The following is a 16,787-nucleotide window of genomic DNA, read 5'->3' as shown; positions in this document are numbered from 1 at the left end:
AACAAAAGTGATCTACTTTAATCGCCCCCTTCAAAACCACCTTTTCTTTCTTTTTTTTTTTTTTTAAGGTTTTATTTATTTATGTGACAGACAGCCAGCGAGAGAGGGAACACAAGCAGGGGGAGTAGGAGAGGAAGAAGCAGGCTCCCAGCGGAGGAGCCCGATGTGGGACTCGATTCCGGAACGCCGGGATCACGCCCTGAGCGGAAGGCAGCCGCCCAACGACTGCGCCACCCAGGCATCCCAAAACCACCTTTTCTTAACCTAAGATACATAGGTATAATGCAGAAACTGTTATCTCTTGATATTGCATGCAGAAGTTTCTGTGCATGACTGCATTTTTCTGAAAAGGGAGTCAACAGATTTCTCATTCCCAAAAATACATCCTAAAGAAATAACTGAAAGGGGGGGTGATATACATTGGTATCATTTTGCAACAGTGAAAAAAATAGTAAACTCAACCTGGCGATGGAGGGATGGTTGAAATAGCAATGCAATAGATTAGAAAGCCAGTAATAACCTTAACCATAGCCTATGTGTTCCAAAAGAACCACTATTCTAAGGTATTTTCCCGTTCTAATATTTTGTGATTCTGTGAAGCTCTGAGAATGAGATTTGGTGGAATCCAACCCTTTAATCTGAGCCAACAACTCAACGCTGGCCTAGTTACTCAGAAATAACCTGGATGGACATCAATTCATCCCCACCCCAGTTGTGGCAACAGGCATCTCAAAATGGGGCAGCTTCCCCCATTTGATGGAATAAAGCCAACAAAAACAAAAACACATCACAATTATCAGCCTCCCGCCGTCGCCCCCTGCCGCCAAGGGTGAGCGCGAGGGCCCCGGCTATACTAACAGGCCTCCGCTCCCTGGTGGGGTGGACAGGCTCCCTTCTCCCCAGGTTTTCGTCCCTCACTCTTCCCTCCTCCTTCAGCCCGTGGAGATCCCAGAGGCCCTGGTGACCCAGTCAACACCGACGGGCCCGCGAGGAGTTTGGGCGAAAGCAGAAAGCAGTCTTCCGGCCGGCTTCGCGCCCTCCCCCGCACGGAAAACAGACTTGCCTGTCCTGAGGAAAACTGAAACACCGCAGACTCGGCTCCGATTCACGGGAGCAATGGAAACAGATATCCGCAAGCAAATACAGTGGAGCGCTGGCAAAGAGGGTCACACGCCTCTCTCTCTTCCTCAGCGGGCTGCTATTACCCGGGCCAGGTCGCAGGCTCGGGGACGCTTCAGCTTTCCCGGCCTGTCCTCATCAGTCCCCTCAACAACGCTCTCTCAGACGAATTCCCGCCTCCCACCCCCTCGACTCCCGGCATCCAATCGCAGGACGAGCTCAGACAACCAATCACCTGCCAAGACCAGAAATCAAGCAACCAGTCCTGGCGCAAGGTTAGGGGGCGAGAACTTCGGCACCCAATGGAAGCTGTCGTAATAAGAATGGACCCAAGGTACTTGGCGGCACCGGAAGGCTAGCCGCAGAAAAGGGAACGCCTCGCCCAAATCTCAGGGGTTAAAAGGCGAAAGTTTTCTCCGCTTGACTTTTTGAAACCGGTGATTTAACCCGTGCATAGATTTCTTGGAAACTCTAAGTCTCTATTCTTAAAATCTGTAGACCAACAGAGAAGAAACACCTTTAAGCCTTGCTGAGTTCTCCGAGCATTCATCAGTGCCACTCAATTCAAATTCGAACTTACAAGTAGCCGGGCTACCGAAAAGAGGCGGGAATTGCCAGACTGAGCCAAACCAGGCGAAATGGTTCGATGACAACCGGCTACAGGACCTCATAATATTCAAGGCTCTCCCAGATACCAGATTGAACCAAACGCTCGCGAGGTCTTCCAGCACCTGATAACTTCTGTCTCTATTAAGGCTCATCCACCTGTCCCTCCCGAGACCAGTTTATTCTTCTTTGCCAACAAGTACACTTCAGTTTCCTCAAAAATAGGTTAACCATGATCTCCCTGAATTATTATTTTTAAAGAGTTATGAATAGCCTAAACTTGGCTAAAATACTAGTGTCCAAAAAAGCAAAACCTGAGACATTTTCTCAAAATCGAGAAACTGGTTTGGGAGAGAAGGTTGCAGCAGGAGGGGAGCTGATTTGTTTGCCTCATTTTCACTTTTACTACATTGTCCCCAAATGACAAAACTCAGTCACGAAAACAAATTCTGCCCTTTTCTCATTTCAGATTCAGAAATTTATCCTAAATAAGTAATATAAAAGAAAGAAAAGGTAATAATACCTCAGCTTATAACAGTGCCTATTATAATACTGAAAAAAAAAAAAACTTCCCAGTATAGTAATAGGGAGATAGTTATATCAATTCAATCACCATGAAGCCAATAAAATAATTATAAACATAAATTACTATAAACCATAAGTATAAAAATTAAACAACTTGCAAAAGACAATTTCATATAAAATTAAATGAAAAAAGCAGACTCCAACTGGATACTATGAATTACATTACGTGAAAATATGTGTGCATAAGCAAAGATGAAGGGAAAGTACTAAAAATGTAACTTATTGTTAGGACAGTGGAAGGGTAATTTATAAAAATAAGTCCTCAAAAATGCCTTCAAGTTGTTATTTTGCATTTACAAAGTTTTAAAATATCTAATCTTTTAAGTAACTTCTCCAGGGTAACTATTCTGATTTTCCTCTCCTAAATTCCTAAGGCTCTCAACTGACTCTAATCTTGTATTGCCATTTGATGTATGTGGCATAACAGAAAGGGACACACACAGACTCTGGAGCCAGACAGTCCTGGTACCAGTCCCTTGAAATGTCCCTTTCAAGTTAGTAGCAGTGAAATGAAACACAAAAAACTACAAGTTCATTTGATAAAGAATATGAATGTTTATAAATCAATATTCAAAATAGCTGCACACATCTGTTTTCACTTGAATAAAAAAAAATCACATTGTGACAAATCTTATAACCTTAACTTAAAATACATGAATATTAACATTTACTAATATATTTACACATCTTATTTACATCATCAACAAATCTGATGAAAAACAGCATATGTTATTTAACACAGCAGGTTTTGACCAGTCTTTGAAAAGAGATCCAGGAATGTGCACTGCATTAATTAGAAAACGTATTTCAACCTTTTCTGATTTGCTAGAGGTTACCTACTCACACAAAATAGTCCAAAGCCTCAGTTTAAAAACTAAACAAAACAAAACAGGAGCAGTTGTATTTAATCTTAAAAGACTTATAAAACTGCCTTGTTTAAAAATATGAAAATTCTTATGGTATTTTTAGTGGATGCTTTTACTTTTTGCATCAAAATTACTTAATTGAACACTAAGCATCTAATAAAAGTTATATTCTATCATCTAGTATACTGTGTACTTCATGATTTCAAACAGCTACAAATTAGTTCTTATATAATACCCTTATGAGGTAGGGCCAGTAGTAATCCCATTTTACAAAGGAGGAAAATGACATGTGCCTATATGCTAGTGAGAAGACTGAAGTTAAATTTCTTTTCTTAAAAACCACACTTCCTTATTAGCCTACCTAATTTCTTTTACAAGTGAGGAGGTCTGTTTCAAGGCAGGGAATTGAAGGGGTTGGGAGGAGTGTCTCATTCAGGTAGATCTCAGAAAGCAAAGAGAAGTAACTTCTGTGTCGGATACTTAATTAAGGAAAAAAAAATTAGGACTATGGTTACCTGAATGCATCTACCTAATCAATGGAAGTTACTAACAGAGGACAGCAAAATCCTTCAGCAATATGGTACTTTACACTTTTTAATTTTTCCTGAGGTCCAAACACTATATGTATTTCCTTACTCAGAGATCTTCTAAAATTATGATGTGAATTATAATCCTGATAGCACACCAAGGGCTCTTCAATTTGGTGTGTTTCACTGCTCTAAACTTTAATTAGATACCAATGTATTACCCCCCCATGACCATTAGGTAAGTCAGTAAAACATTATAAAAATAAATCTTAAAAAAAAAACTAAATGAGATCTCCTTCCAGGTTCTTCTCTGCACAAAGATGTTTCTGTAAACACTTCTAAATTAGTATCTTAAAATTCCAAATTATTCAAGTATCTCTTTAAACATATGTCTCCATATTAGTAAAAATTGAAGCAAATATGTAAAATCTTAAAATTGTCATCTGTAATTCCACGGAAATCATTTACAAAAAGCTATTTGCCTTTTTTAAAGCCTTCTCAATACTATTTCTTGAGAAGCAAAATTCCATCTTGCATTACTATTACTTGCATTGCAAGTTTTAGCGATTTCTATTGGGTATTTAAACTCTTAATTTTTCCTGAATTCTCCCTTCCCTTTTTCTCCCTCTCATCATTGCATCATTGTCACACTGTTACTAGCTGACATTAAACACTAGGGCTACCCACAGACTCATCTTTATAAGAAATTAAAGGCATGGCACTGTTTCTTCATTGCAAAAACTAAATACAAAGCCAAATTCACTTTCTAGCAATGAGTTTCTTAAATGTGCTCCCAATAGAAAAAAAAAAAAAAAGCTCCGCTGCTACAGTATAAACATCCCAGCAAAGTAGATTCACAGAACTGCTAATCAAATATAAGCAAGCATAATTCTTAAAGAGAGTTCTAAATTATACTCATGTTGAACTGAATCGTTTAATGATTCCAAGATGTTACTGTTCCCATTCAGTTTAGAGTTGTTATAAGATGCAGATTTGTATTGAGTATATGCAGCAGACAGCTTCATTTTTTTTGTTTTACTTTTTTTTTTCTAAATTCCACTAACACTCATGTTTATTATTTCAATTATTGTGCTTTCAATACAATGACAGAGCTGTACATCAGGATCCATACTTCCAGTGTCTCCAGATCCATTTTTGTAAGATGGATCTTTACAGATACCAGACCATCCACTTGGTTTCTCCTTTATTTGTTGAAGACCTAAAAACATAAGGAAAAAAAATAAATTGAGGCAAGGAATCTGGAAAGGAGTTTGGCCTTTATGTTTGAGATATTAAAACAACTTTAAAAATAACTTACTACTTACGTGTAATAATTGGATCAATGTCTCTTGTCTGAGTGGCAACATCAGAGGCACAGACTTGCCCTATTTGGATCAGCAAAGACATAATATCCTCATACAGTGGAGGAAATGCTCGACAGAAAGAGACCAAACTTGGCAGAGTTGGCATGAAAAAAGCATACCGCTTAGCCTGTGTTAAAACTGTTGGAAAGAAGTTAAATAATTTTTTACTTTACAGATATATATTCAACATACATGGGCCTATTAAATATACTAAGCATATGCGATTGCTAAGTTTTCTAAGATATGTCTCATCCCTGCTTTCAGGGAGCTTACAATCTAATAGTCAGCCATTATCCAACATATAAATTGTTATTCTCAAGCACTGTGAAAAGTATATTTCATGTATTATTTAATTTAGTTCTCACAGTTTTATAAATGAGGAAAGTATTACTATGATACCTCTTTTATAGAGGAGAAAAACTCCTAAGTAAACCTTAGATTAAGAAACTTGTTCAAGGGGGTGCCTGGGTGGCTCAGTTGGTTAAGCATCTGCCTTCGGCTCAGGTCATGATCCCAGGGTCCTGGGATCGAGCCCCACACTGGGCTCCCTGTTCAGCAGGGAGTCTGCTTCTCCCTCTTTGTCTCCCCACTCCCACCCAATCTCTCTGTCTCTCTCTCTCTCTGTGTGCCTCTCTCAAATGAATAAACAAAATCTTAAAAAAAAAAAGAAACTTGTTCAAGGCTACACAGTCACTTAATAGTGGACTTGGGATTGAACTCAGGCAGTTAAAGCTCTTAACCACTAAAAATAATAACGTGAGGTGAATACAATGAAAACAAAAATGAACAAAGTATTATGGGAGCACTAAGAGAATATGAAACTAACTAAGCCATACTTTAAAAGACTGAATTATACTTCGTATCTTCTAAAGTTTCTTTTCATACCATTTTACTCTACAAACCTGATGGTGATTAAAACATTAGGGTATGCTTTAGAACTTAAGGAAACAACTATCATATTTATATTTACACATCATGATTACATTTTTCTGGAACTCTAAGCCTTTCTAATAAATTATAATTTGTCTTCTATTGACCTAATGACATTCAGAAACCATATCTGATTTTCATTCGTAAAATATGGAAAGTTTTTTTCCCTTAAGATTATATTTATTTATTTATTTAGAGAGAGCACACATGTGTGAGAGCAGGGGAAGGGACAGAGGGGGAGAGAATCCGGAGCAGACTCTGCACTGAGCACAGAGCCCAACGGGGGGGCTCAGTTCCACGACCATGAGATCTTGACCTTCCTGGGCTGAAATCTAGAGTCGGATGCTCAACCAACTGAGCCACCCAAGCCCCCCTGGAAAGCTTCCTATATTTACTTAAATCTATATATAATTACTCACAAAATGAAAGATACAATTTGCCTACCTATTCATCTCCTCTACACTAGAAATCACACTTGCAATAAAAAATTTTTCAAAAGAATAATTGAACAGATGGTGTAAATTAAACTATTAGTGACACAGACACATCATATTACTAAACCCATGTACTACTTTATGTTAGAAGTTTCTGTTATTGATGTTGGTTGGCTACACACCTGTTAGCAAAGTTCCCATGACATTCACAGCTAGGCGAGCCACACTGAGTGACTTTGGTAATGCATACTGGATACACAAATGAGAGAGCAACTGGATAGCAAATATCTGCAATACAAAATCAAAATGTTACATGTTTCTGAAGAATCCTTAAGTATTAAAATTTTTTTAATTTTTGATAACTAGCAAGACTGGAGGGAGATTAAAATTTTCCTAAACCTCTAAAATGCTCATTACCTGTTTTTCAAGTTCTGGCTGTGCAATAAGCTCAGGTATGAAATCCAGACAGATATGCATAGATGGAATACCTGCGACGGTCAGAGGTAAAAGTTCACATGGATAACCCTATCTCAACAAGAGAGGGGGGAACAGTTAGAAATTAAAAAAAAAAAACACACAAAACACAAAACACACACATACAACTATAAGTCAAATACAGATAAAAATACACGGGGAGATTTTTCTTCCTTTATGTAAAAGTTGCTCAGAAGGCTACAGTGCCCTGCATGTATCCTGGCGTTTCACCTTTCTAGTGCAACAGAATAAAGACAAATTATCTGAACCTATTAGTCTGAAATAAAATTTAAAAACTCTGGATTTTGGGCCATATTGCAAAGGACCATGATCATCTGTGTGATCTCTGACTTCTAACTGATCCTTATTAATTCAGTAATCAAAGCACTCTCCCCACCTCAAAAATCAAGGTCAGCCATATAAAAGTGTCATTCTTTGAAAACACACCTGAAAGTGAACAAGTTTAGCAATGTTGGGATCAGCGATGTACATCTGGTGTAACAGACAACAGATAAGGCACTGAACTTCTCGAAGGTTACACAGCAAATTGTCTTCTTCCTCCATTCCCTTATTTGAAGCACTGGTAGTAATAACACTTTGAACATTCCTTAGCAAGCTGTCTGGATTGACACCCTTTGCTTTCTCTTCTTCAGTAGGTAAGCAAATCTCCAAGAGAATTTGGACAGCTGCACTATCCTACAAGCAAATAAAACAGTGAATTTAAGAAGTTTTTGAGAATTTTGCTTGAAAATCAAATCTAATTTTGTTTTCACATGAACCACACTGGTAAAATACCTGTTTCTTAAAAAAAAAAAAAAAAAGGAGGTACTTTTAAAGCAAATGTGAGCAATCTATAGGGCAGTGGTTCTCACCTTGTTTAGGGTCGTGAACACTTTGAAGGCTCTGAAGAAAACTACACACCTTCTCCATATAAAAATTAACATGTAAACAAATACACTGCATAATTTCAGGGCAGTCACATATCACTAAGGCAGGTCCATGGAACGCAGTTTAAAATCCTCTACTAGAAGAGCACTCAGATTTAGTGACATCCTGAACGGGGCCTAAGCAAAAAATGACTTCTACCAGAATCTCCTTTCTTTCCTCTCAAATTCCTACATCTCCCAAGATCCTATCCTGTATTCCCCTCTTTTTCTCACCTGGCTTCATTTTCCTCACCAATTAATTAATTCCTCTGAAGATGGTGGTTAATAATTAATGCCTAAACGTCACTTCCTAAAGCTTTTTTTCCCTTTTAATTTGAAGATGGGCTCTTTATGGCCCTGGTTTTGCACAGAAAAATTCTGCCTTACCATCTATTCCACCTGTACAGCTCATTGTTGCTCAGTCTACAAGCTTGAGTGTCATTTCATAGAACAGTAATTTCCTGAGGGGTGATACACCTGATGCCCCTACATTTAAAGGAGAGCTGTAATCACTCTTATCTAGCAGGAAAAGGTAACACCAAAAATGAATATATGACATGTATCTCTGGAAGACAGCCACTGCCTGGAATAGAAGAAAACAATTACTTCATCTAACTGTTTCACCAACTTGATTATAAAGTAAGGTTAGCTTTATTTTATAATTATCATTCTTGGGTCCAAGGGTTTTTGGTTTGGGGTTGCTGTTTTGTTGTTTTTGTTTGTAGACTCTGGTGCCAGACTACCCAGGCTTGAATACAGCTGCCACTTATTAATGTGTAGCCTTGAACAAGTGACTTTACCTCCCTAAGTCTCATTTTCCTAATCTGTAAAAATGGATAATAACACTTCGTACCTCACAGGTTGGCTATAAAGATTAAATGAGTTGATATATGTAAAGAACTTAGAATAGCACTCAGCATATCGTAAGCATAATATAAATGGTAGCTATTATGATCCTCAATCCCTTATCTGAAATTCTGAGGGCCAGATTTATTTTAGAACTCAGAATTCTTTTTTCATGTAATATTACATAAGATCTCCAGCAGAGACTAGGGTAGCACACAGTGCAAACATATTCACATATTTGCAGCAAAACCACATTCACAGTAAGTGGGATAAGGCCATAAATAGCTTCATCTCAATTCAAGTCAAGTTTTGTCACAAATGAGATGACATCAGGTCAGGTCTTTCTGCCAACTAAATTACCAAAAAAATGCTTCAGTTTTCATAACTTTTTTGATCTTTGTACCATAGATAAGGGATTGTGGATCTATATTATTACTCTAATTCCCCTTATTGCCAATGAAAATATTTCAGAAGATATATTTCAAACTAAGAAAACACTTCTGCTTTGAAGAACTCAAATTGCTTAACATTTAATCATCTCATAGCTCCTGCTTTACTCAAAAATGACTAAAGGCTCTAGTAAAATTCTACATTGTTATAAAACTTTTCTAAATATAAAACTGAACTCTTTATGTTGTCATACTATTTACCACTACCTGACATTTTATTATATATATACTTCTTGTCCATTTGATTAAAAAAAAAGTTTGTTAAAATTTAAATCTCATTTAAATGGCTAGTAAACTAATATCATGAAGATTATTCCTAATTTTAGTAATATAGGCCATCTGATAATCAGAAGCAAAGGAAACAGCATTATAATATGTTCTGTAATGAAAGAAATGCACAATATGTCACCGTTGTACATAAAGGGCTATCATATGCCACCTATTTGACTAATTATATTAACAGGGAAACTCATGACTATCTTGACTAAATTTTATTACCTGAGCAGCCAGTAATGCATTTTTCAATTCTTCTCTGGTAACCTCTGGGCCATCAGTTTGCCCAACTAAACCTATTGTATTATTCTGGGAAGGCCTATCTTGCTCCGCTGTTTCCTTCAGATGAGCACTAAGGTAGGCTTTGGATGCAAGAAGATATCCATTCAACATGTGTAGAGTAATATCCATCAGTGGGGGGCATCTAACACAGAAAGAAGAAAAATACATGAGAAAGAATATAAATGTATAAATTAGTTGGAATATGATCAATCAGTCCTGAACAGTACCTGAAAAACCTAAAAAGAGTAATAAGTAACACTCTTCCACTGAAATATTTATTCTAAAAATAAAAGTTTAATATATTTGTCTTATCCTCTATATTTCAAAATTATATTGAATATTGAATATATATTAAATATTATCTATTTCACCTTATCAACTAAGCCAAATACAATGTATGCCCTAGAGAAAAGATGCCTTTTTTGCAAAAAAAATGACACTGCCAGTAAGTCTCTTAAATGGGAACCTGCAAAGCACCTGTCCTAAAAAGACAAATATTCTGGGGCGCCTGGGTGGCACAGCGGTTAGGCGTCTGCCTTCGGCTCAGGGCGTGATCCTGGCGTTATCGGATCGAGCCCCACGTCGGGCTCCTCCACTATGAGCCTGCTTCTTCCTCTCCCACTCCCCCTGCTTGTGTTCCCTCTCTCGCTGACTGTCTCTATCTCTGTCGAATAAATAAATAAAATCTTTAAAAAAAAAAAAGAGAAATATTCTGTTATTGATTAAGATGAAGGAGACTAGAACAGAATATTTATTCTTTCTACTCCTGTTTCTTCTTTGGAGCAAGACAACTTGCTATTCCAAAAGTGCTTCATCCACTTGACCTGGGATAAGTTACTTACTGAGCCTCAGTTTCCTCATCTATAAAGAGTACAGTTATTCATACCTCAAAGATCATTACAGATTAAATGAGATAAGAACATAAAAATTAAATATTAAAAAGGAAAGAAATGATAAATTAGTAACCACTAAAATTTAAAAAGCTAAGCCCTGGGACGCCTGAGTGGCTCAGTCAGTTAAGCTTCTGCCTTCAACTAAGGTCACAATCTCAGGGTCCTGGAATCAAGCCCCTATTGAGCTCTGTGCTCAGCGGGGAGTCTGTTTCTCCCACTGATACTCCCCCAACTTGTGCGTGTGTGCTCTCTCTAATAAATAAATAAAATCTTAAAAAAAAAAAAAGCCAAGCCCTTAGAATAACCTGACAATGCCACGTCTCAGTCTATCACAGAAGGAACTAGCATGCATGCATAAACAGGCAGTACAGCTGTGTTTATAACCATGTAACAATGGAAACAGCTTAATCGATATATCAATGGTTTTTCTGAAATGTCCAAATTTTCTACAATAAACATCTACGTTTTTATAGTGAAAAAAATATGTCGGTATTAAAAAACTATGGCAATGTTTCCAAAAATCTCAAGCTCCACTCCAAAATTCTGAATCAGAGTTTCTGGAGGACAAGCCTAGTAATTTACATATGGGTTACTATGCAGCAGTTAAAACAAATGAGTTAGACCTATGCATATCAATATGGAAAACATGTGAACAACAGTAAGTTTTTTTAAAAAAGAACAAAAACATGCCTATAATATAATAACTTAAGTTTTTTTAAACCACTGAAAGAAAAAGTATTTCTACTTATAAATTTGTAAATACAAAATAAAGCTACATACACACTAGTATGACAACAAAGTTTCCTCTGGAGATGGAACAGGGATTGGTCAAGAGGTCAAAGAGCAATTTTGCTTTCGCCATAGCAACACGGTAGATATGAGAGAGAACAATAAGACTTTACACTGTACACCTTTTTCTTACTGTTCATCTTCTTGTTTGTTCACTTACTAATGTATATAATGAAAACTTTCATACATACATAAAAAAGGGAATATGACAATGAATCTCCAAGAAATTATCACCTACCTTCAACAGTTACCGACACATGGCCAGTCATTTCCTCTACACTCCCATCCACTTTCCTTCCCATCACCACCAATGGGTTAGTTCAAAGCAAATCCTAAACATTATATCTTTTTATATGTGTATATCTTTTATATTGTTTGATATCTTTAAAAATCATGTGGATGATCACTTGGTAAAAAAACTAAATTTTAAAAAATTAACAAAATTAAAAGGCAAAACAAAACACAAAGGAAAAAACTGTAATATACATATAAAGTGCTAATATCCTTTATGAAGGACTCTTTCCAAACCAAAAAAGATACGTATTTCAACAGAAAACTAGACTAAAATATAAAGAAGAGATATCAACAGCCAATAAGCATATTTAAATATTCAATCTAATATACAAATTAAAATGAGAATCAAGTTTTCACCTATCAAATTGGAAAATATTACATAAAGTAGTGAAGTGCAATTTATCAAACACTGCTTTGGGAATGTAAACTGGTTCAGCCTTTCTAGATGGCAGAATGAAAAAATGAATATGAATCAACATATGAATATGAAAAATATGAATCAAAAACCTTGAAAATAAGCATGTTACTTTTGCCCCCATAATTCCATTTTTAAGAATCTGCTCAGGGGCACCTGGCTGGCTCAGTTGGAAGGGCATGCGTCTCTTCATCTTGGGGTCCTGAGTTTGAGTCCCATATTGGATACAGAGATTATTTCAATAAATAAACTTTAAAAAAAATAAAATAAAATATTTTTAAAAAAAGAATCTGCTCTAAGGAAATAGTACATAGAATAGTCACCACTGCACTATTGATAATAACAAAAAACAGAAATAAACAAAATGCCCAACAATAAGGATTGGGTTAAGCATAGCATAACTATGTGGAATACTATACAGCCAATTAACATCAGAATATCTATTAACCTGGGGAAAAGTTCGCAAGTTAAGAGAAAATCCAGGCTACGAAGAAAACATATACATTATAATAGCAAAATTTGACAACTTCCTGAATAACTGGAGGCAATTCAGGTGAAAGGTTACTTACTTAAATGGATTTTTAACACTGATAAATTGTTTTAGAAGTTGCTCTTTTCTGGAAGTGTTATTTACTGCTCTTTTTCTTTTTTTAGATACTTAATGTCATTTAAACTGTTCATTTTCCTGACTCCTATTTCCTATGAGACCTCGATTTCACCAAACCATATATAACTGATTTTGCAAATTTTGTCACTTCATGAATGTCATCCCTTGGGTTGAGGACAGATGACTACATTCATAGAGTGTATATCCTAGTTAAGTCTTCGTTACCTCCAATTTCTTCTTCCTCTAAGCCATTTAATGCAAAGCTTGTCTTCTTAAGTTACCACCTAAATGACCTCTTTATCCTAATATTCAAGGCTAAATTCAAGGCTAACCTGACATTCCAATTCTAAAGGGTGCTCCTCTCAACAAATTATCCCTCCATTCCAAGCCTTTTTCATTTGTGCTTCTACACTTTTGCTCACACTGTTCCTTTTCCCCCACAATGCCTTTCTTAACCCCTTATCCCGATCATTAGATCTAAACCCCATTTCTATCCTTTAAAATACTACTCAGGTCCTACTTACTCTACATCTTCCCTGAACCTTTAATAGCATCCATTTACTAAACCATTCACCTGCATATGACCATATTATTTAACTTTCCATGTATTTGTCTTACTTCTCCATACAGGTGATAATCACTTTAACCTATGTATCATTTTATTACTTAGCACAGTAATTGGAAATTCAAATATTAACGATGTGAATTAATTAAATTGGCCTCTTGAGGTGAAGCCACTTCAAAGCAATTGATTAAGCTCAGCAACTGGCAAGAAATCATAGACAAATGTGGAATCAATGAAGCTGATATCACAACTGCGGATGCCAAAAAGATCACAGTTTAAATGCAAGCAGTGGTTCATAATAAGCGAATTTTTAAAAACCTTTTTCAAAAATGCTAACAACAAGGCTAGATTTTACTAATCACGTATTAAATATTAAACTGAATAGTTCCTGAATGTAGACAAAACAAAAACAAACAAAAAAAACCCACCTCACAGTGCACACTGCCAATTACTAAGACGTTCAAACTGAATTTCTTCGATTTCTTTTGACTCTCCAAAGTATAACTTCAGAATAAAACTGAAACTAAAATGATACATACCTGTGTACCCTCTGGTCACATCTTAGGACAATGAGAGGATCTATCATCAGGTCATTCTGAGTATACTTTTGTTGCCGTACAAACTTTATTGAAGGCTGAAGTGCATTCACTGTCATTACCCATAGCCTGACGAGGAAATAATCACATGTTCAAAAACAGCTATATTATAGTTGAAACCTGCAGCCATTCAGCCCTAACTTAGAAGGATATATTCAAGAAAAAATTTAAAAACAGGTGTGAATGAACTTGGAAAAACTAAGAACTACTGAAATCTAACTTATTATGATGTCTCCAAAACAAATGAAGATAAAACAGTAAACACAACGTAGTTTCAAAAATCCTCACAGTTATAATGGAATAATCATGGCACATAAAATAAAAGTATGAATTAAAACCTTAGCACTTTGAAACTGTATCTGGCCCCATAAATAAGCCATGGTTCTGTATCATCATAAAATCTCAATGTGAGATGCCACTTTGAGATTAGATATCAATAAACTCTAAAAGTCATTACTAACCTGATTGCACATCAGAATTACTAAGGGATATGCCAATAGGAAGGGTACCTGATCTCTTACAGTGAAGCCCAGGAGTCCATCAGCCCCAACTTGCACACAGAGCTTGCCCACTCTTAAATATGAAGGGATAGCCAAGAGTCATCAGACATTTAAGGAAAGCATCTAGTTTGAAAAAGATTAAAATATGCAAACAGAAAGAAACTTCAAAGAAACAGAGAATATAGGGATGAGAAACTTTTTAAAGCCTATAATTAATATCCTTCAAGGATAGAATATTGCACATATGAAACAAGAACAGGAGGCATTTAAAAATATTCAGGTAAGGGACACTTGGGCAGCTCAGTTAAGCATCTGACTCTTGATCTCAGGTCATGAGTTTAAGCCCCATGTTGGGCTCCATGCTGGGCATGGAGCCTACTTTAAAAAAAAAAAAAAAAAGAAAGAAAGAAAAAAGAAAACTAAAAATGTTCAGGTAAGAAAGAGCTCTTAGAGATTAAGATATAACAAATTTTTTAAATTCAAAAAAAAGACCAGAAGATAACATTGAGGAAATACTCAAAGTATATTCAAAAGACAAATTTTAAAAAAAGAGAAAAAAATCAGAAAATAAGGGGTTTTAAAATAAGAGGCCTAAAAGCTAACTTACAAAAAATTACACAAAACAAAGGGAAAGAAATCACTGAAGAAAAAATATATAAGAAAATGGTCTTAGAAATGAAGGCATTGGTCCCCAGACCAAAAAAAAGGCCAAGCACCCAACACTATGAATAAAAAACCCCACACACACCAAAATACATCATCATAAAATTCCAGAAAACAGTAAAAGGAAAAAAACCAACAATTTAAGAGAGGAAAAACAATGGTCACATACAAAGGAGTGGAAGTTGATATATCACCGGATTAATTAATAGCAACAAGGGAAGTTCAATTCATTCAGTAGAATGATAAATAAATAAGTTCCCTAAGCACCCTTTCTCAGGAAGGAAATTGAGTGTGAGTTTCACTCACTAAAATAAGGAACTACGCCAACGACAGAGAAAAACATGGAATTCAACAAAGAAGAGAGAAAAAACCAATTCCAGGATGGCTATTGTGCATGTCGCAAATTAAAACATACGGATGGAAAGCTATGAAAGGAATGTTTCCAAGAAAAAAAATGTTACTGAGACATTACCTGATATGTTATAACAATTATAAAGTAAATGTACTCTCAGTAATGGAGTTTAGGGATGAATTAGTTATTGATACAAAACGAACACAAAAACAAAACAAAACCACAAGTAAATAGAAGAAGGAATTATTAACTCAGGTTTGTGTGTCAGATATGAAGGAAGGCAGCTGTATAAGAAAGAAATTGTAATCAAAGGATAGTGCATGTATCAACTATAAAAACAGCACTAATGAAGTCATAATAACAGGCACACTGAGTACTACTTTAACCAAAAATTTTGGTATTACTCCATTGGGAGAAATGGAGGAAAGGAAAGTGTGTGTTGGAGGAAGAGGGACTCACAGGGGAGGAAACAGGTAAGAGGGCTAACACTTCATCTTGTATAGTGGAAAGTCACAGATAATTTCTAAATTGGAAAGTCAGGAAATCATAGTAATTTTAAGTATGTTATTGAGATAGATGGGGGGATATAAATGCCAGAATAAAAAGGTTGAAGAGCTGAAAACAGCTGTCTCTGGGGAGCAGCAGTCTTAAAATGGAAAGGAATATACTATGTTAAGTTCTTAAGTTATGTGCATTTATTCATTTGATATAAGTAAAATTACATTTAAGAAGCATAAATATGGGACACCTGGGTGGCTCAGTCGGTTAAGCGTCTGCCTTCAGCTCAGGTCATGATCCCAGGGTCCTGGGATCAAGCCACACATCGGGCTCCCTACTCAGTGGGAAGCCTGCATCTCCCTCTCCCTCTGCCCCCCCTTCCCCTCCCCCACTTGTGCAACTCTCTCTCACAAATAAATAAAATCTTTAAAAAAAATTTAAAATACTAAAATAAAAAGCATAAATATTCCCAGACCTATTGAATTAAAAACTCAGGTAACTCCAGCCCAGTATTCTGGGGTTTTTTTAGAGCAGACTAGGTGTTTTTTGTTTTTCTATTTAAAGAGGGTTTTTGTTGTTGTTTTTATTTTATTTAAAGTCCAGTTAGTTAACAGACTGTGTAATATTAGTTTCAGGTGTACAGTTTAGTAGAATCACCACTTCCATATAACACCCTGTGCTCATCACAAGTACACTCCTTAATCCCATCACCTATTTAGAACAGGTGTTTTTGATGCAATACATGGAACAGGAGAGACTCATCTTCCTAAAGCAAAATAACTAATCCAGTGTTCTCTAAACTTGACGTGTGCTAGATTCACTCAGGAAATCCTTAAAAATATATATATATTAAAAATATTTAAATATTAAAAATTAGTATTTTTAAAGAAAAATACTAATGACTAACTCCCAGCAACAGACTTTCTGATTTAAT

The 16,787-nt window shown here is 36.0% G+C and overlaps 1 protein-coding gene across 5 annotated transcripts in view; it reads right to left on the bottom strand.

The window, feature by feature from the left end:
- Positions 1-4,503: 4,503 nt before the first annotated feature.
- The window catches only part of INTS2 (integrator complex subunit 2), a 44,701-nt gene continuing 32,417 nt past the window's right edge, over positions 4,504-16,787 (bottom strand). For 4 of the 5 annotated variants that reach the window (XM_045773319.2, XM_045773318.2, XM_045773321.2 and 1 more), the window contains 7 exons: positions 13,784-13,909; positions 9,625-9,823; positions 7,353-7,601; positions 6,849-6,956; positions 6,614-6,719; positions 5,029-5,205; positions 4,504-4,922 (listed from right to left, as the gene is read on the bottom strand). In XM_045773319.2, coding sequence (XP_045629275.1) covers positions 4,753-4,922; positions 5,029-5,205; positions 6,614-6,719; positions 6,849-6,956; positions 7,353-7,601; positions 9,625-9,823; positions 13,784-13,909 — 1,135 coding nt within the window. In that variant the 3' untranslated portion in view covers positions 4,504-4,752. Of the gene's footprint in view, positions 4,923-5,021; positions 5,206-6,613; positions 6,720-6,848; positions 6,957-7,352; positions 7,602-9,624; positions 9,824-13,783; positions 13,910-16,787 lie in introns of all 5 variants that reach the window. The other variant, XM_087854561.1, reaches the window with a different exon arrangement.

Source organism: Ursus americanus, chromosome 23 (assembly GCF_024610735.1).
Source record: "Ursus americanus isolate L20-20 chromosome 23, mUrsAme1.1.p, whole genome shotgun sequence".
Classification (NCBI taxonomy): domain Eukaryota; kingdom Metazoa; phylum Chordata; class Mammalia; order Carnivora; family Ursidae; genus Ursus; species Ursus americanus.
The sequence above is the reverse complement of the archived record's forward strand: the minus strand, read 5'-3'. Positions and strand labels throughout refer to the sequence as shown.